The 21,485-nt window shown below is 31.8% G+C and overlaps 3 protein-coding genes across 3 annotated transcripts; 1 reads left to right on the plus strand and 2 right to left on the minus strand.

Annotated features, from left to right (window-relative positions):
- Positions 1 to 189: 189 nt before the first annotated feature.
- Positions 190 to 2,195, minus strand: LOC127263758 (rho guanine nucleotide exchange factor 8-like). Its single transcript, XM_051292960.1, has 7 exons — positions 2,075 to 2,195; positions 1,824 to 1,940; positions 1,568 to 1,722; positions 1,392 to 1,466; positions 1,030 to 1,299; positions 626 to 952; positions 190 to 554 (listed from the first exon to the last, which is right to left on the minus strand). The coding sequence occupies exons 1-7, from the start codon at positions 2,193 to 2,195 to the stop codon at positions 261 to 263; spliced, it is 1,359 nt and encodes a 452-aa protein (XP_051148917.1). The 3' UTR covers positions 190 to 260.
- Positions 2,196 to 6,435: 4,240 nt separating this feature from the next.
- On the minus strand, positions 6,436 to 10,780 carry LOC127263737 (proline-rich receptor-like protein kinase PERK1). The gene is made up of 8 exons (XM_051292929.1): positions 9,950 to 10,780; positions 8,916 to 9,455; positions 8,751 to 8,837; positions 8,601 to 8,671; positions 7,954 to 8,030; positions 7,726 to 7,873; positions 7,471 to 7,632; positions 6,436 to 7,013 (listed from the first exon to the last, which is right to left on the minus strand). Exons 1-8 carry the CDS (start codon positions 10,554 to 10,556, stop codon positions 6,696 to 6,698), a joined length of 2,010 nt encoding a protein of 669 aa, XP_051148886.1. The 5' UTR covers positions 10,557 to 10,780; the 3' UTR covers positions 6,436 to 6,695.
- A 6,795-nt stretch (positions 10,781 to 17,575) lies between these two features.
- Positions 17,576 to 19,999, plus strand: LOC127263924 (SPX domain-containing protein 1-like). The gene is made up of 3 exons (XM_051293231.1): positions 17,576 to 18,061; positions 18,564 to 18,690; positions 19,384 to 19,999. Exons 1-3 carry the CDS (start codon positions 17,771 to 17,773, stop codon positions 19,815 to 19,817), a joined length of 852 nt encoding a protein of 283 aa, XP_051149188.1. The 5' UTR covers positions 17,576 to 17,770; the 3' UTR covers positions 19,818 to 19,999.
- The last annotated feature ends 1,486 nt before the right edge of the window (positions 20,000 to 21,485 follow it).

Here is a 21,485-nt window from a genome sequence, read left to right on the forward strand (position 1 = left end):
GGTTGATTTTATCCTCATCTAGACGCTCTATCATTGTCAAGGCATCCGGAGGAGGAGGAGCCTTTTCAGCCTCCATTTCGCGTATCATCGCGACTACATCTTCTTGGAATTTCTTAGCCTCGCACCGTGTGATCGACAATCCTGACAGAAGAGTTAAATGATCATCTCATTTAAAAGCAAGCTCTGATACAGGCGCGTGTCTGACTTGGGTTCAAATGTGTTTTTTGGTTGCATATGTTATGATGGGGCTTCTCAAACCACTACCTACTACTACTACTACTACCTGTTGGCTCATTCTCAAGATCCGAGCTCGGGGTCTCGTCGCCCGAGCGCTGATGCTCCTCAAGACTTGGGCTGGGGCAGCTGCTCACAGTTGGTGATGGCATGGTGTCCACAACTTCAACCTCCTCCTCTTCCCTTTCTTCTTTACAATCTTTCGGTGGATTCCGAACCACCGAGTCGGCGTACAGCACATCTTCTATGCGCGACATTACCGTTGCCGCCAACGTTTCCAGCACCCGCGAATAGCTCTCCAGCACGGCCAACCCCACGTCCTGAGAAATCATATGCAGAATTAACGAACAAAATGGTGGAATTGAATTGAATCGAGAGATGTATGTAGTACTTTGTTGTGTTGGATTTTGCTTATGTCGAGAGAGGATTGAGGTAACCCAGGGAATTGGTGTTTCAACATGACTAATGTTGTCTCTGCTCGTTCTTCGAACAGCTCGCGCTTCTCAGGGCTTAAAGCTAATCCCCACGAGGCTAATAAGTCCTTGTGGTAGTTGTGAAGCTTCCTCTTCCATATCACAATGCATGCCTCGATTCTGTTTTTGAGATCAAGTACCTTTCGCTCTGCGCTCAAATCCATGGAGGTCAGGAACTGCTGAGGATCAAAGATCTCATCTGTAATGCTCCTGTATATCGACTCTCCGAGGCTTGATTTACCATTCTGCAACAAATTCACGCACAAGTTTAGGCAAAAGATGGAGGAATTAGCTGAGGAGTTGATTGGATGCGAGAATTTACCCTGGGAAGAGTTTCGATGTAGCTTTCGGGAATCTCCATGTCCACGAGGATTTGTGCGTTTATTGCCATGGATGCTTTTTGAACTTGGATGACTGATTCTTTCTGTTGCTGCAGGAACTGCCGTGCTTCTTCTGAGAGTCCGTTTGGTGGAACCTTAATAGTTGGAAGCCACCACTTGTCGTCGTCCTTCTGCACTCCTTTTTCAGAGTCATCCGCATGTCGAGATACGTACCAGAATTCCTGCTTGCTTGAGAAGTTATCGAGCGTTTCCTGCGGAGTAAGTATCATTCAATCACAAGTAATTAATTGATGAAGTGAAGTGGAACTGGTTCAGCTAGCTCGGGATTTTGATTAACGCGTACGAGTAGCATTGCATCGAGCTTGCGTAATGCAGGAATGTTCATCAGAAGATCTCTCCTCTGCTGCTTCATCATCACCTGTAAAAGATTCGAAACCAAAACAGGAATTTCAATGCGGTTCATCAACGAAATAATGAAGAACAAAATCAATCATATTCGTGAGCTGGTTTTGTTTTTGCCTCAATTTCTGATCCGTCCTTTGTTTTCTGCTGCACAGGAACCAATTCTACCATGAAATCGGTGACTGATAGAAGCCAGTCGATTTCCTTCTTCCATCTCGCCTTCCGATCCTCCGACATCGGCTCTAGCTTCGATTGTTCTCCGAAAACCGATGCTGCACAGTTTCAACAAACAAACAAAGGATCCGATCAGAAAGCCGAGCAACGATTTATCACAGAAATGAGGCATTAGCTATTGCATCTCGATTATCCTCACCAGCAAGGTTAGTGATGGCGTTCGATAGGGCTAAAGCGGAGGAAACACCTTTCCCGCCACCAGACATGTCCTCTCCCAACAATAGCTTCGCAAACCGTTCCCTCATCATCTCCACATCTGCAAACGCTACTGAAAAATCCACATAGTAAACCATCATCAGCCTAGCTCGCAACAGAAGCTCTCTCTCACACATAAATAATATATATATATATATATATAGAGAACGCCACCATGTCCATAACCATATATACCTGAAGAATGTTTGTTGGCCCTGGGGCTGGCAGAATTATTCCCGGACTGACTCCCATCGTCACTCAACAACTCGGCAGAATCTGCGTCCGTAAGCCTAACCTGCTTCTGCTCGTCCAACATTTTGCCGCGCCGTAGAATTTCTCTCTCGTTGCAAAATTCCGCAATCCGTCAAGGCGAAAAGTGAAACCTCCGCATGAGATGGAGCAAAAAACAGAGCTCTATCGCCATCACTGATTCCTTCCAAAGAAAAACAAAATAATCGGAGATCCTACCGTAGCTGCAAGCAAGCAGACGACGAGGAAAGGAAGGAGGAGGAAGACGTTGCGACGACGAGAGAGAGAACGAAGAAAGAAGCGAAAGGGGAATGAATGGCTGCATTGCGCAACGCTGGCGAGAAACCCGCAAAGGCATCAATGCTCACAGAGGCGGATTCAAGTAAAATTTTATCACACAAAAGATATTATTTATAATTAAATAATTGTACCATCACTTAAAAAAAATAAAATAAAATAAAAATAAAAATAAAAATAAAAAAAATTAAGTATTCTAATTTAAAATTTAAATATCATTATTATCCAAATATCTAAATAATTAAAATTCAATCTAATAAAAAAAAAAATTTATATTTTAAATATATATAATAGTATTATAATATTATTATTTTTTTATATATAAGTAATTTATTTTTATTAATATTACCTCTAATTCTCAACAGGCCAAACTATCCCTGCGTATTTCATAAATACATACATACATACGCCTACGGCTCTATTTATACAATCAAAATTCAAACAACAAATTAAACAATCAAAGAACTACAAATTTAAATACTTCTCCCTTCTATAAAATTATCTTAAAATTTTGGATACGCAGATTAATTAAAAATGTTACTTTAATAATATTTATGTACTTTTATAGTAATATAGTTTTTAAATTAAAATAGAATATATATATATATATATGTAAAAAATATTCGATGTTCATAATTGACATTTATATAAATAAATGAAAATTATTGGATATAATTTTAAAAATAATTATATATTTTTTCACTTAAATATGAGCACATTTTGATAGACTAAATTAGTAAAGTAAACAAACTTGTATAATGATAGGAGTATTAATAAATAAATAAATCAAAGAAATAACGTAGAGTGAAAATATTATAAAAAATTTAATATATTAAAGTAAAAAAAAAATAATAATAATGGTAAAATTATTATTATTATTATTATTATGTATTAAGATATGAAATCAAATTATAGATGATAAAGTATTCTACTGTGTTCAGACCCAATCCTGACCGGCTCCGCTCTGTTTGGAGTGCCGGACCGGATCGGGCAGGCCTAGATGGCTGCTTAATGGGCCCATTTTAAATTGAACCAGCCCAATTCTGGATATTTCTTGGGCTCAATTGACCCATTTTGAGAGAGATGGCCAGCCCGAACATACCCATTTGAGACCCGGCCCATTAATTAATTTTTATATTTATTTTTATTAGTAAATTATATTAATAAAAATTATAATAAATAATATATTATTTAACAATATGCATACAGCACAGATTATATACTAATATATATATATATGATAATAAAAATACTAAGGGTGTCTTTGTACGTTGATTTGAATTTTTAAATAGTAAAAAATTTATATTTAAATAATTATTTAATATGTTATAAATAGAAGTTAATGTAATATTTTGAATGTAAAATAATATTTAAAAAAATAATATAAAAAATATATTTAATATAATATTTTTAAAAAAAAAATAGTAAAAATATCTAGTAAAACCACGTATCAACACAACCTATATATATATATATATTTTATATGAATGACGCTTTTATTAGATGACATGGTAAATGGCACATGAGTCCAAAATTCTGAACCGAAGGAAGGATTAGGAAGCGCCAGTGAGTGTCTTGGGCAGCAGTTGGCACCCACGTGCTGCTATTTGCCGGCACGTGCTTGTAGGGCCCACATAAAACGTTGACGGTGGGGACCCAACTGCCGCTCTAAAATATCTAATCTGATCGGACGGCCCACCACCAACGCTTTTTTTTTGTTCCATGTGGAGAACTCCCATCCCCTCCTTGGGCGAGGTTTGTTTCTACTTTTTTTCATCACCTAAAAATAAGTTTATTTGATTTGAATATAAAATTTAATATAGTATATATTTTTATTAATAAAAATATATATATATATATATATAAAATAAGTAGTAGTTAAAAATGGCGAAAAGTACTATTGCTTTTTTGTTAAAAATGAAATGAACTTATTTTTGCATAAGACAAATAAAAATATATGATATGACTGAGAAAGTAATTTTTATATTAAATTTAATATTTACATATGCTTTTTCTAAAAATATATATATTTTTATATTATATTAAAATAAAAATTATATTCAAAATAATATATATTTATATTATCTCAAATACTTGTTACAATTCAATTTTTAAAATCAACTTTTAAATGTACAACCAAACAAAGTGGTTAACAAATTCGCTCCGACACGCCCATGTTACTAACCTTCCCCACATTAGAAAAAACAAAATAAAATAAAATGTTCGGATAGATTTTAAACTTATTCTGAATTTTGGGGTTATTTTTTATTTAAATTATTTACACTGTGATTAATATAATATTCCCTCCGTCTCAATTCAATGGAACTTTTTGAATTTTTTTAGTAGATTAAAAAATATTAATATTTTATTGATTAGTAAAAATGTATAAGTATTTTTTACATTTTTGTTCTTTAATTTTATGTATAATTGTATGCTTACTAATATATTTATAATTTAAATAAAAATTAAAAATATTCTGGTATTAGTATATGAACATAACAACAAAATGATAAAGAGAATACTTTGAATTGAGACGAGATAATAATATTAAACAAATTTTTAGATATAATAAATATATATTATAAAGTATTTTCAAAGCTATGTTTTGATAAATAAATAAAAAATGTATTTTTTCTTTATAAATAATAAAAATTTATAAGTATATATACATATAATTATTATTTAATTAAAGAATATGTAAATTCTATTTCTTCTATCAAAAATATTTTTCACATTCAAAATTCAAATACAAATTTTTTTCAAAAAATATTTTCATAAAAAATTGAATAGATTAATTTATTTAAAATAAATATATAAATATTAAATTATAAATAAATCCTTTAAGAAAAAATATTAAAATATAGGTTAGATATATTAAGAGCATATTCCAAAGATAATACCCGCATAGTCAAACGGACAAACAGACTTATGTTCACAAAATAAATAAATATATAAATAAACAAATCCAATTATATTGACATAAAGCGTACTCCAGCTGGTTTTCCACTTTCTTTCTAGAAACCCAAAAAAACAATAAAAAATATCCCACATTCATTCTTTTAAAATAATACTCCATAATTGGGTGTGTTCGTTTCATCGTTTGTGGAATTTGAATATGACTTTAATGTTGAATAATTAAAATTAAAATTAAATAATCTATCATATTTTATTAAAAAATTAAATATAAATATTTATTTTGATGGTAGAGAAAATTATTATTACTAATCTTTCTGTTTATAAAATATATGTTCATTTGTAATATTTTTTCGTTTCAATTCAATACGTCTTTTGAGTTTATAGGAAATTCCAAAAATAATAATATTTTATTAATTAATAAAAATATGTAAAAAAATTTAATATTTTTGTCTTGTTTTTTACTTTTTTTTTTTTTTTTTGAAAAATAAAAAATGATATTTTAAAGTGTGAGACAATTGGATGTACTCCCTTTCTCTATTAAAATTAGTTCATTTGGGCCCGACACTAAAATTAAAAAAAATGAATATTTTATTAAAAATGTGACAGATAGTTGAAGGTATTTTTAAAAATTTAGTTAATAAGTAAAGTAAACGAAAATAGAGAGTTAGTTATATTTATTGTAAATAAATGTTGAATTGAAGATAATAATAAAATGTTATATTTGTTTAATTTTGTCAAAATTAGTAATAAGATAAATTTAATAGACTAACTAAAAAAATATAATTAGACACAAAAAACATAAAATACATATATTTATAAAACATACATATAAATTAATGAAGTGATTTGTGATACATGGGTGTGTTTGTTTATGATGTGATATAAATAGGTGTTGATGTGATGTTTTGAATGTAAAATTGATTTTTAGTATAATATAAAAAATGAAAAATAGATATTTGATTTGATATTTTTTGGAAAAAAAAATGGGATGAATAGTGAAAATTAAATCCAATCCCCCGATCAAACACACCCTAAATATTTCTAAAAAAAAAATCCGTAACCAAATAATAATAATAAAAACAACAGAATAACGCTGTTCATTTAAATCAACATATGTATAAGCAATTATGTCGTAAATACATTTTTCTGGTAGCATCTTAATCATTAGCCAAAAAGTTACAAAAAAAAAGCTTGTGTAGAAAACTCACAGGGCAGGTCAGGGCAGGGCAGGGCAGGGCAGGTCAGGTCAGGCGAATAAAACAGATAGCCAAAGAAAGAGAAAAGAATGATCGGATAGCTTTGAGACATTTGTAAGGTATGTTTATGCACAGGGAAGGGAAACATCGGCGGCGTGTTAAGCCGCGCCGCCGAAGCCTCGGCTCGGCCTTTTCATCCTCCCTCCCGACTCCATTTCCCGCGTCTGCTGACCGCCCTCGCTGCTCGATCCCGACGGATTCAGCCCGTATTCGCTCGTCGGGTTGCTGTACTGGTCGCTGCCGCCGCCGTGTTCTTGACTAGCCAGCGCCATTTTCCGGAACCTTTTCATGTCCTCGTTGTATTGGTCCGCGTCGTAGTCAGAGCTCCCGTACGAGCTGTACACGTTGCTGTGCCCCGGCCTTATGCCTTCGTTAAGGTCCGATAGGGAGACGTCCCCTTCCAAGGCGCGCACGACCTGGAGACGACGACTCGGGGATTAAAGCTCTATTTACATATACACTTTTTTGAAATTTTGAAATTTTTATACCATTCTTTTTATAATTTAAAAATGGTAAAATTACTCATAATTTTCTGGTAATTTTGAAATTCAGCCGCAAAATCTCCTTTGTGTGTTATGAGAAAATAATTTTCTATCTATATATATTTTTTTGCATGTCAGAAGATTTCATGCAACAATTTTCAAATAATAAACTGCGTCATGCAATTTTTAAAGTAAATGAGGAATTTACGTTTAGTTTCGAAACCACAAGGCCAATTCTTTAAAAAAATTTATAAACAATTTTTGCTGCTTTTCACATTAAATATCAACTTTTTATTAATATCAAAATAATTTAAAACTCGAAAAACTTATGTCTAAACAGAGCATAAATATTCGATAATGTGTTAAGAATCATGTGTTTTTAGCAACATACCTGGCTCATTCGAGGTCGACGTCTGGCTGAATGACGGACGCAAGCAGCGGCACAGGCGACCATCCGGGCCATCTCGTTTTGATGGAGGTCGCCTAAGATCCGTTGATCGACGAGGGTGTCGAAGTTTCCATCCTCGAGAGCTCGTGTCAGCAATGGCCGAGCCTGTTTCATTACAGTATAGTCGAGGCATTCAGTTACGACAAGATAATAAATAAGATTTCAACGACGATAATTGTAGCCGAGTTTAATACTCACCCAGTCTACCAAACTATCATCCATGAAAGTCTGGGTGGTGTCAACCGGGCGTCGCCCGGTGATCAGCTCCAGCAGCATCACGCCGAACGAGAATACGTCCGACTTCTCAGTTAGTTTCCCGGAGGAGGCGTACTCCGGCGCAAGGTATCTGCATTATAGCGAAACATGGACACCATAAATACATCGAAAAACCTCACAAAAGGGTCGGAGTATGTGTCGATCGCGTACCCGAAAGTTCCCATAACTCTGGTCGAGACATGAGTGTTTGTGTCCGAAGAGAACTTGGCAAGACCGAAATCAGCAACCTGCAAGAACGAGTTGCAATTCATTAATCAATCCGAAAACCTCGCTGTCGTTTGGTTGACTTTTAAAAAACAATAAAACAGAAAAATAGAGCTTGACATTGAGAAACATTTTTTAAATCACCGGCTACGTCGAAAGCCAGAGAAATGTATGCCGCCAAACAAAGAAGATTTCAAAGTACATATTTGAAAAATTCAAATTTCAACAAATCAAACATGATAACCTAACAAAAACAGCTAGGGGTGAGAAAATATACAGAAATATTGAAATATCGAAATACCAAATTACCATTTAAATTTTGATATTTCGGTATAAATTGATATATACCGATAACAAAACGGATAGTTAGGCATACCGAATAATCGGTACGGTACAGCATAAAATATAAGTCATACCGAATTCTCGGTTCGGTAACGGTGTGATAAATTACCATACCGAAAATTTTGGTATGGTATATGGTATAAGTTTCGGTATACCGTACCGAACCAGCCCTAAAAACAGTTGCACAATGCAAACAGCACACATACTACAATTGATCTCAACTCAACACAAGAATAGTATTCATAGATCACCTTAGCTTCGAAGTTGAAATCCAAGAGAATATTAGAAGCCTTGATATCGCGGTGAATAATTTTTGGATGACCTGATGCAGGAGGAGAAATTTTCTAAACAGAGAACAAAAAACGGCGCAACAGGTAGATAATGTGCGGGAAAAAACTTACAATCTTCGTGCAGATACGCGAGCCCTTTAGCAGAGCCAAGAGCAATCTTAAGCCGGGTAGACCAGTCCATCACAGGCCTTCCCTTACCTGAAAATTACAGAGAGTTTCTTAACCCGAGTGCACAAAACATTCAAAGATAAGTACATAGGCGAAAATCGAACCAACCATGTAAATGGAATTCCAACGTATTGTTGGGAACAAACTCATAGACGAGCATTCTTTGAGTTCCGGTAATGCAGTACCCAACCAAAGACACGAGATGCTTGTGATGCACGCGGCTAATGATCTCAACCTCAGCTTGGAACTCACGTTCCCCCTGGCCACTTCCGGCTTTCAGCTGCTTAACGGCGACCTCTTTGCCATTAGGAAGGACGCCTCTGTGAACATAACCAAAACCACCTTGTCCGAGAAGGTTGGCGTTTGAGAACCCGTCAGTGGCCATAGCTAATTCTTCATATGTAAATGTATTTCTTGAAAACGCTAGAGCCATGCCGGGGGAAGGTGGAGGAAGGGGGGTTTCGGGGCCTGAGTAATTCGAACCAGAGCCACCACTGCTGCTTATGAAGTGAGGCGGTGGCGGAGGAGGCTGTGGCGACTGCACGCCACCTGGTGGAGGAGTCGGCTTAGGTGGAATTGTGACCACGTGATCTCCCGGCGGCGGCGCATTATGCTGCCAATTGTGCACAGGACCGCCGTAAGGGTCAGCTGAAAAAGACAGCAGGATGGGTTATTAACAAAGAGGAAAACCAAAACCAAACCACAAGAACACAATACTTTTTCCATCAAAGAAGAAAAGCTAAGATAATAATTATGCACATAACAAATTTGAGATGATAATCATGAATATACAAACAGAGAGATAATCAACATCATAAAAATCTACAAGAAAAAAAACCAATGGAACACAGAACACCAGTTAATTTTACTGCCTGCAATCACCATTACAGTTACACAATACAGAAAACAAATTTTGGATAACGACAGAGAAATTGGGAATCTGATGCTATGATTTTAATAATACAAGCATCTCGATTCACAGATTGGAAAGACAACGCCGATTCATCCTCGGAATCGGATTCCGACGGAAGGAAAAAGTAAATCAGCGTCGAATTAGCAGGCGGAGATCGGAAATCTGAAATAGTGTAGAAATTGAAAGTATGAATTGAATCTGAAGATAAATTAGGGTAGAAGTTGTTCACCTTTAGGGCCTGGCGGCGGCGGAGGCATATAGTAATCTGGTTGTGGTCTTCTCCTCTTCTTTTTGCAGCATACGAAAAGGATACTCAGCACAATAAGTATGAAGACGCCTGCTACAGCAATTCCGACTACAACGCCGGTCGATATTCCCGATGAATCTCCGCCGGAGGACTGTGGTGGCGATGGCGGCGATCCGCCTCTACTGGTAGGAGGCGCAGGAGGACTCCTCCCCGTCGGAGGAGAGCCTCTAGAAGGAGGATTTGATCCGCCGCCCGATGGTGGCAATGGAGAACTGCCTCCAGAAGGAGCAGGCGGAGACGGAGGAACGGGAGATCCGGATGGTGTAGTTGGCGATGGCGGAGATGGAGAGCTGGTAGGCGGAGTAGCGGATGGAGACGGAGGAGACGGCGTAGACGTCGGAGGCGGAGTCGTAGGAGCCGGCGGAGACGGAGACGAAGTCGGGGGCGGGGTTCCGACGGGGGGAGCGGGACTCGGAGGGGGAGTCGTCGCTGGAGTAGGCGGCGGCGACGTAGCGGCCGGCGGTGGAGACGTGTTGTTACTCGGGGGTGAGGAAGGCGGCGGCGCGGCCACCGGCGCCGGCGAAGACATGTTGGAAAGACCTTCACGAAATCTACTTTACCTAAATAACAACAATTTATCACACCGTAAACCTCAGTTTAATGCCGCGGAGCACAATTCCAGTCCGGTGACTCTGCCAGCGACGGCGACGGCGGGTGTTTCTCACTCTAGATTCCGGTAGAGAGAGAATGTAGTCGTTGGATTAGCATTTCGATTACGCCTTTTGTGGTGTCCAATTTGAAACGGATCGAGTCAAGTTGAAGGCTCGCGTTAGAATCCGCCTGATTTTTGTTTAATTACTTAATTATTTTATTTACTTATTTTATTTATTTATTGGTAAGGACAGCTTTTTCTTTCCTGCTATGTAAAGTAACAGCTATGATTCTCTGAGACGCGTTAGTTCCATTTTTTATTTATTTATTTATTTTTCATTATTTTTTATTAGATTTTATTGCTCCTAATTATTGAAATTACTATTTTATCATTATTCTCTCCGTAATTAGCGGTCTTGATAATCTCTGCAGATCCGGGACCTCAACGCCAAATGGATCTACACCATTGGTAGAATTAGATCAACGGTTCCAATCAATTTGCGGATTTAGTCCTCAGATTTGTGAAGAATTACTTCTACACAAACAGAAAATTATTCAATTTCATATATTGACCAAATGTGTTTGTATTCTTGAAATTTGGATTACATAAAATACTTACTCTAAATAAAAATAAAGTGGCTCTTATTGTTTCCTCTCTCTTGATTTAATTTATACAATTTCATTAAAATATCTGTGAATCCATGCAAATATAATATTTTAAGGTTGGTTTATTTTAAATAAATGCATTATAATAGATAGAATTATTTGAGTGAATTATATAATTAAGATATTAATTAGTATAATATTTATTTGAATTGATTAAACATGCCAAATTGTATTATGTATAAAAATTTCTAAGAAAAAAATCAAATTACATTTCAAAGGTTTTTTTTTTTAGAAAAAAACATTTCAAATAAATATTAAATAAAAAATTATTATAATTATTCTAAATGACTAAAAAGTGTATAATTTTAGATTTTATTAAGTGACATAAATGCTACTATTATATAGGACTTACAATTATCTTGAGCTCCAATACTTGAAATAAATATGAAATTATGAAAGATAAAATAATAATATTCATTCTAATTACGCTATAGTAAACATATTTAGGTGAAAAATTCTAATGAAAATATCAAATTTGGTAAATAACTTCAAAGAAGAATCAAATTATTTCAAAAACCAGTTAACAAATCTATTTTTTCAAATGTTTTGAAATTATTCATAATAATATTTTAACATATTATATTAAATAACTATTCTTTTATTAAATATTATTCTCCCTCTCTCCTTAAAGTATATTAGTAATAGTAATAAAAATAATTAAAATAATATAGTATTGTTGATACAAAGTAACAATATTTGTGCAATATATTATAAATTATAAGTGTATTTGTAATGTTAAGCAGATAGTACATTACTTAAAAAAATTGAATAGTTGTTATAGAATGGACCATAATGAAATAAGTGTATTTGTAATGTTAAACTGATAGTACATTACTTTAAAAAATTGAATATTTGTTATAGAACGGACCATAATGAAAAATTTAATAATTTGTTAGGAGACGGATAATATATTGAATACTTAAATCTTTTTTACTTACTATAAGCTTCTCTGTAGACTTTATCGGCCCATATTATATACACACTTTTTTTAAGTTTATACTTTTTATTTTTTTATTTGTTTTTGGTTGGCATAATTTTTTATTTTTTTTGTATATATAAATATTATTATTAAAAAAATATAATATATGCATGCATCAATATAATATATATGATATATATATATTATATTTCTACTAATTTACAAAAAAAAGGGTCTATTTTAACATAAAAAACAAAGTTATTCAAAAATACTATGTGAATAAACTTTATATTTTCAAATTTAGATTTATGTATATCAAGTGGATAAAGGAATTGCTATTTTTTAACAATAATTTTTTTTTTAAAAAAAATATTATATTACTTTTATTTCGTATATTTTTTTCGTGTTGATTATTGAATATTAATTATTATATCAAAACATATTACAAATCAAGGGAAAATGACAAGAATATTTTATTAATGTCTTGTAATACTAATATAATGACATTAATACAAAAAATTATACAAATTGAAGATATTTTTAATGTTAAATACATTGACGTAATAATAAATAAATATTTTAGTGTGGGACTGAGGGAATTTAAATACTCCCTCCGTCCCAGAACTATAGTTTGGTAGTGAGTGGCACGAGATTTAAAGATTATATTGGTAGTGAGTAAACAGTATGGGTAAAAGATTTTTTTTGTCCGTGAGTGTATTACTGTAAAAAGTAGTGGCAATTGTGTAATAATAATGAAAAAGTAATGATAATTTTATAATGATATGATTATTTATGACAATGAGACTATTATTTTATGATGGACAAAAATGATAAACAAGACGATTATATTGGGAGAGAGGAATGATTATTTTTCTCACAAAATAGTACATTAAGTATTCTAAATTTATAATTTTCGTTAATTCAAGATTTCAAAAAAATTATATGATCGGGGTGAAATTATTTAAGGTAATAAATGCCCTTCTTTCTTTTTTTTTTTTTTTTTTTTTTTTTCAGTTTAGATTCAGTATGCAGAGAAACTAGAGTGTAAAACAGATTTAGAAAAGGAATTACTATAAGATCTGGTTTGGTTAATTTTAACAATTTCTTTTTATCACCTGCCATATACAATAATCCATTTATTTATTTTTCTAAAAATGTAATATATTATCAAACATTTATCTTATATTTGATATATTATGTATATATATAATTAAATTTTCATTTATAGAATCACGTTAAATATAGTATGAAATTATTACTCTATCCGTCATATTGAAATACTTTTATTTTTCAGTTTCATCTGTTACAAAACAAGGTTACCATTTTATAATTTAGTAATTGTACTACATGCCTAATATAATAAATACCGTTCTAACTTACAGTATATTACACAAATGTCGTTACTTTTATATTACACAATACTAATAGGGGTATTTTCGTCTTTTTCACTACAACCCATTTTAATAATAATATTAAAAAATCTACGCGCAAAAAATAAGTGGCAACCTTGCACCGGGATAGAGAGAGTATTTCAATTTCAAATTTTATCTATTCTTCAAATGCCAAAATAACAATCAAATGAACTAAGAATGTGCTTAGATATATTTTGATAATATATATTTTTTAAATTTTTGGATTTTTTTAATAATAAAAAATTGAATAAAACAATTAATATGCCATGTTATATAATGAATATAATATTTTGTATTGAAAATAAATAATATTTGAAAAAAAATAAATATTAATAATATGTCAATTCAATATATCAATTTTTTTTCTTTTATCATTTTCATCGTCCTATTAAAAATATATATATAATTTCAACTATAATAAAAATATTAATTTTTAAATACTAAAATAAAATACTTTTAATTTTTTATAAAAATATTTACTCTTTTATATACTTTACTTACTCATAATATATATTTTTTAATATCTTAAAAATATATTAAAAGAACACATTGATTAAAAAGGAAAGAATATTTGTTATATGTCTTAAATGAATATAAATTATTAAAATAAAAATATACTTCTTTTAATTTAAATTAATTTGTTCACTCTAGTGGAGGTAAGAGTTTTAAATATTACTCTCTTGGTCCCACGTACCATGTATGTTTACGTTGCCGTTTTTATCTGTTCCACATACCATGTCACTTTTTTTTTTGGAAAATGATTATACACTTTAATCTCACTTTAAACTTTTTAATTGTTTTTAATTATAATTAAATTAATTAGTTATTTTAATCTTAATTTATAATTATTTATATTATAAGATAATTATTTTTACTAATACATTCTTAATTATCTACTAATTATACTCTTCCTAAAATACAGTGTCTACAGTGTAGCAGACGGTATGTGAGACGGAGAGAATATATAATTAGTAAGTATTAAGAAATAAATTAAAATAATTAGATAATTTAATTAAAATAAAAATGATAAAATTATAAATATATTAAATATATTAAAATTTATAATTATATTAAAATAAATTACTCCTATTTGATTTGTGACAAATTAAAATAAAAAAAATAGACAAATAAAAAAATTTAACAAATTATATTGGAGGAAAGAACATTAATTAAAGTAAAACAGATTACGCACCCACATGCATTTCGTCGTAATGATATCGCAGGCGGCACGTGGGCAGAGCGTGGATAAGAGAGCGCGTGGAGGAGAATGTGTTGGGCGGTGGGACCTACACGCATGGCCCGCGGATTTCTCCTGCCTTTATTAGTATTGCAATAATAATAATAATAATAATATTATTATCATCATTTGGTGGGCTTCCTCAGTCACGTTTGGTTCGCTCCCTTTATCGCTAGCATAGGATAAGACAACCAACACATATTTTCATTTATTTTATTTTATTTTATTTTAATTTGAATCTAACATATGTGATGATGTGATGTCTACTACTCAAAAGTATGTTTAGAAGGATTTTAAAAGGCATCTTCATTTAACTATTGGATTTAGATGTGCGATTTGAAGTTTAAAAATGGGAAAAAGTTTTGAATTGAATAGTACTAGTATTTAATACTCCCTCCCTCATATTTGAAGGGTGACATTTATTTTTTACACATAAATTTTTTAATATTAGTATTATATTGGATTGTAGTAAAAAAGACAAAAATACGCATATTAGTACGATGTAATATAAAAGTAATGACATTTGTGTAATATATTGTAAGTTGAAATAATATTTATTATGTTAAGTAGGTACTACAATTACTAAATTAGGAAATTATAATATTATTTTGGAACATACGAAAATATAAAATGGTAACCTTTCAATGAGAATGAGGGAGTGCTATCATATAAATATATACTACTCCCTCCGTCCCAGATACCATGTCCACGTTGCCGTTTCTGTCCGTCTCACATACCATGTCACTTTCATTTTTTGGAAAATGATTACACACTTTAATCTCATTTTAAATTTTTAATTTTTTTTTAATTTTAATTAAACTAATTAGTTATCTTAATCTTAATTTATAATTATTTATATTATAGGATAATTATTTTCACTAATACATTCTTAATTATCTACTAATTACACTCCTCCTAAAATACCGTATCTACAGTGTAGCAGACACCGTATCTGGGACGGAGGGAGTATCATTTATTTGGTCTTGGTTTCAATATCAATATCAATATCAATATTACATATGTATATATTATGAAATATCATGTTAAATTATTAAATAAAATTTAAATAAAAAAGTTCAAATTCAATCTAAAATTAAAATAATCCATATTTGCTATACCATATTGAATAAAAATAAATAAATTTAACAGTAGTATTAAATAAGAAAAGATAAAAATATGATTTGATATTTAGAAAAAAAAAAATGATGAATATTACAAAACCAAATTTAAACTTTAAATAGACACTCCAACATTTTGAAATAATAGACATTTTTAAACAATTAAATTAAATATTTGAAATAATTTTTTTTTTCATAAATTAATAAGAGGGTTATTATTTAAAATCTTAAATTTATATTCAATTTTTTAAAATTATACTTATAATATAAAAAATATTAATACATATAATAAAAAAATTGAAAATAGTTAGGGGGTCCAATACCCTTGATCCCCATTAGATACGCCCCTTGAGCCCAAGCAATATAAAAATTTCTAGCCCGTTAAGTTTATAATCTCCAATATATAGAATATTGGTAAAAATTAATGTGTGAAAATATAAAAAAATTCAATGTTTACATTTTTTAACAATACAATGAGTTTGTTTGTTTAATCAATTTTTATCGACACAATTTTAATATATATTTTTATTTTTTTAACAAAAATTAATTTTCAACATTAAATATTATTTTTTTATCTTATCAATATAATTTCTCATAATTATATAAAGAATATTTGAAATTAAAATACTAAAAAAACACACTCGATATACTTAGTCGCTCTAGGCAATTTTATTTTTTTTAATATAAAATACATAAATATTTTCTAGTAATAAAATAATACAAATTTCAATATCCGGGTTAATGGCTATTGGCTAGTAATAATAATAAAGGGTGATGGCCGAATATTCGAATAGCACAATAGTTTGTGCCAGTCATTAATTTCTTCAGCACATTCTATAATTAAGTATAATTAGAAATATATTCATAAAAAATAAAAATAATTATTTTATAGTATAAATAATTATAAATTAATAATAAAATAATTACTTGTTATAAATAAAAAAAATAAAAATAAAATATAATTTTTTTTAAAAATAAAATATATATCATGAGAAGTGAAACTAAAAGAACTATTAATATGAACACTTTAGGAGTGTGTTTGTTTGGGGGTTTGGATTTTGAGTTGAGATTTTAATAGTAAAAATTTTGAATTTGAATAGTTGTATAATGTGATATAAATAAGTGTTGATGTAATATTTTGAATGTAAAATTGATTTATAATATAATATAAAAAATAAAAAATAAGTGTTTGATTTGATGTTTTTTTAGAGAAAAATTGGATGAATAGTATAAATTTAATCCAATCTCCCAAACAAACAAACCCTGGTGGCAGAGGAGTATTATGAGTTTATTTTATTTTAATTTGAATTTGAATTATCATAATAATAATAAAAAAAAATTCATTTAAAAATTTTCGGTATAAAATATTCATTATCTTAATTACAACCTAACAGATCAAGAAAAGCATAGTTAGAGAAGTCAACAATTTTAATTTCATTCAAGTCAGTAGCCATAGGTCTGCGTAAACAGGTCTACGTGGCAGGTCAATAGGGTGACACGTGGAAGGTAGTAGGAATAAAATTGAAATAGCGTCGCGGTCGCATAGAGGAATAAAACGGAGATATCCTCTTGGGCGTAAGAATATTCCCACCTCCGCTCTCAGCATATTCTCCTCTCCTTCTTCGTTCTTCGCTCCCATTATATACCGCCCCTCTTCACTCTCCGCCGCTCATTTACGCTCTGCTCAGCCCATACTAGCGCAGCAATTCACGATTTCTCCATTGGCTCAAGCTCTCCGCACTCCGCTGCTGTTTTTTTTTGCGGTATATATTCGTTTTTGTTATTAATTTTTGTGTGGAGATGAAATTCGGGAAGAGTTTGAGCAATCAGATTGAAGAGACGTTGCCGGAATGGAGGGACAAGTTTCTGTCCTACAAGGAGCTGAAGAAGCGCCTCAAGCTAATCGAGCCGAAGGCGCAGGGCGGGGACGAGGAGAGGCCGGGTAAGAGGAGGAGAATGGACGACGGTTCCGCGGAGAAGGAAGGAATGACGGAGGAAGAGGCGGATTTCGTTAAATTGCTGGAGGACGAGCTCGAGAAATTTAACGCCTTCTTTGTTGAGAAAGAGGAGGAGTATATCATTAGATTGAAGGTATTTTTACGAACGATTGTTGATTCTTCGTTTCGATGAACTGTTTCTTCTTTAGGTATTTTGCGATTTTTCAGCATTACTTCCGGTTAGGGGAAAACGACGGTTTCCTGAGTGCTTGATTTTTGTTTTTCCATATATCTTCTTCTGTTTTGGTGCTTTTGTCCCACTCTACTGTCGAATAATTTTATGTTTAAGAATTTGGACTATCCGCAGTAACTTCCATGGCATCTACGCGTGTGTAAGGAATCTAGAACGAACATTATCGATCGGTGTTGTGCTTATTCCGCAACAATTTGGACCACTTGGAATTGATCTCTGTAGATTTCTTCTAGTTTTTTGCAAAACCATATTCCATATTAATTTCAGCTGTAGCTAACAGTTAGGGTTAGTCATCAATCCATGTGAACAACAAAACCTGTGCTATTACTGTATGTTCTTGTCTGATTGTGGCCTAGAAACTTGACACCTGAGTAGTACATTGGATTTGCATTTTTGTGCACAGGAACTTCAGGATAGAGTTGCCAGAGCAAAGGATCGCAAAGACGTGATGATTAAGATCAGGAAAGAAATTGTCGATTTCCACGGGGAGATGGTTTTGCTGGAGAATTACAGCGCCCTTAACTATACTGGTAACATCTTCTTGGACCTTCATCTTCTGTGAGACCTTCCAGTTCATTCTTAGTAACCATTGTGTAGCTTGTATTCCAATCCTGTTTCATTTGTTGGTCAATTTACATACATAATCTGAATCATTGTCGAATTATCGGTGCCTGTAGTAGTTCGTTCGATTCTGTTTCTAGATTGGTTTTTAATTTTTTATTTTTGTAGATATTGTGAAAGTGTCTTTTAACCTATATCTTTGCAAATATTGAAAATAAAGCTATTTTGCAACGTTTTTAGAATATGGCAAGTCGAACATTTCTGTACAATTTTATTTGAACAACATTTTAGATAATTTGCGTTCGAATTTATGACTCTTAGTCTTGATTTTTTACAAGAAACTTGCTCCCCCTAATTTAAAATCTTTGGTTCTGCCGTAGATAATTATCCTGTGTTGTTGTATTTGTATTATGCTAATATAATTCATGTAGATTGACTATTTGATAATGTTCTGTTTGGATATATTTAAGGTGCTGTCAATTACCATGCGGAATATATGAATTCAACATACTAACTTAATGCTTCTTTCTCAACATGAATTTGGAAATTGCCCCAAAATTTTAAAATCCGACGTAGATCAAAGCTCAAGCTTTCTAATGTTTAGCAATACACCCTGTTCTGATTGCCGATTCTTGAATCCTAACCCGTCTCTCGTTGAATAGGATTAGTCAAAATATTGAAGAAATACGACAAGAGAACCGGCGCACTCCTCCGGCTACCCTTCATCCAGAAGGTTCTGCAGCAGCCCTTCTTCACCACCGATTTACTCTACAAGCTCGTAAAACAGTGCGAGAGGATGCTCGACCAGATGTTCCCATCAATCAGCACCGCCGCCGGATCGAGCGCTGAAATTACCAACGAGCCCTCCACGAGCTCAATGCACGATGACAGCCTGATCAAAGACCCAAAAGAGCTAGCCGAGATAGAGTACATGAAGAACCTCTACATGAAGAGCACTTTAGCGGCGCTTCGGGTTTTGAAAGAGATTCGCAGCGGGAGCTCGACTGTTAGCGCATTTTCATTGCCGCCATTGCATGTCCCCGGCTTGGAAGAAACGTGGAATAAAATGTCGGTTCTCGAACAAGTTGCTAAGTAGATCGATCGATCCCGTCGCGGGGGCAAATTGGTCTTTTATATTCTTTTTTGGTTATGAATCGGTCCTCGTCCTTTGAAGTTGATTTTTGCTTGTTCAGGCATGTATACTAATAGTCTGATACACTATTATATACAGTATATACTAACAAGGTCTTTATATAGAAATTTTTAGTTTTCGAAAAACATTTGATGATATTAATAAATTAGTATATAATTCAATATATATTTAACAAGTAAGTATATATAATAGATTCGAACGGATACTGTAATCCAATGGAGTATTGGAGTGTAGAATTTGTCCTCTTTTATTTATTACAAATAAAGATATATTTTCATTATTTCAAAATAATGATAAATGTAGTATTGTTTCATTAGGTATTAGTATTCAAAGTTGAGCTCGATTTTTATATTGGGTAGATTTGATTCAGTTACTACAAATCAATTAAACGAATATATAACAATATATTATTTCAAATTACATACTTTTTTATAATAATGTTTTATATATATATACATGTATTGTTCCGCTTGCTTATTATGCTAATTTGATCAAATAACCATCAATATTAAAATTGCTAAGTTAATATTTCAAATAGTCGGTTATAATATTTTTTTATAAATATGATATTTTAACATAATATTATAAAAATCCTATAAAATGAGCAACGAAAACAAGAATTAAAAAACACGAACAAACAAAACATAATTTTTTAATTTGTAAGTGAATGGAGCCTAGAAAATTAAGAAATTAATATGGGCTTTGATATTATGAGGCCCATAGGCTTTCTTTTGGAGTTTGATGATTGGGCATGAATTTTTGGAGCCCATCGAAATAGCTGCATCTTTTCCGGTACAAAGTCGACGGTTTAAGTGCGTTCGAAATTAATTACATAGAAAAAAACATTATATTGAAATAATAAAAATTCATTATTCTGGTAGATAAAGCAGAATATTTATATAAAAAAACACAAATTAATAAGATTTTGTTTTGAATAATATTGTTGTAAATATATTGAGTTATATGAATATCATTTAATATAAATAAATAAATAATAAAATGGATACATTTAGTCCAAATATGATAAAATATTTGTTTGTTTGTTTTTTTCTTTGACATAAAATTCGCAACGTCATTGAAATCAGACCACTTAATAATAATAATAATAATAATAAATTATAGACAAAAATGCCAAAATTTGTATCATGGGATAAAAAGCACCACTAATAATTTTAATTATATCCCCAAAAGCCACGACAAAAAATAAAAGCAGATAATGAATCCACTTTTACGTGGATGGGCCGGGCCCCACACGTTTAATTATGCTCCACTAAGCAACCCTTCATTGCTCAATAATTGACCACTATATACAACATCATATCTAATAAGGTATCGTTGTAAATTTTAGTGTGAACATAATTTTTTCTTTTAAGAATATTATATGGAATTATAATAAGAATTAGCAGGTGTGCAGTACAAGCTTCTATAAATAAATATTATATCAAACCTAGTCTCTGGGTAAACATGTGACGATGAGGTCATAGGTTTAAATTCTCGATGCTTGTAGGTCCATCTGTCATATATAGTTCGTTTAGTGTGATTTGTTTATCAAACTTAGTTTGTAGGATATTAAGTCTGATCGAAAACTTACCCAAAGTGCACGTATTGATT

Source organism: Andrographis paniculata, unplaced genomic scaffold (assembly GCF_009805555.1).
Source record: "Andrographis paniculata isolate CXL003 unplaced genomic scaffold, ASM980555v1 Contig69END, whole genome shotgun sequence".
NCBI classification, from domain to species: domain Eukaryota; kingdom Viridiplantae; phylum Streptophyta; class Magnoliopsida; order Lamiales; family Acanthaceae; genus Andrographis; species Andrographis paniculata.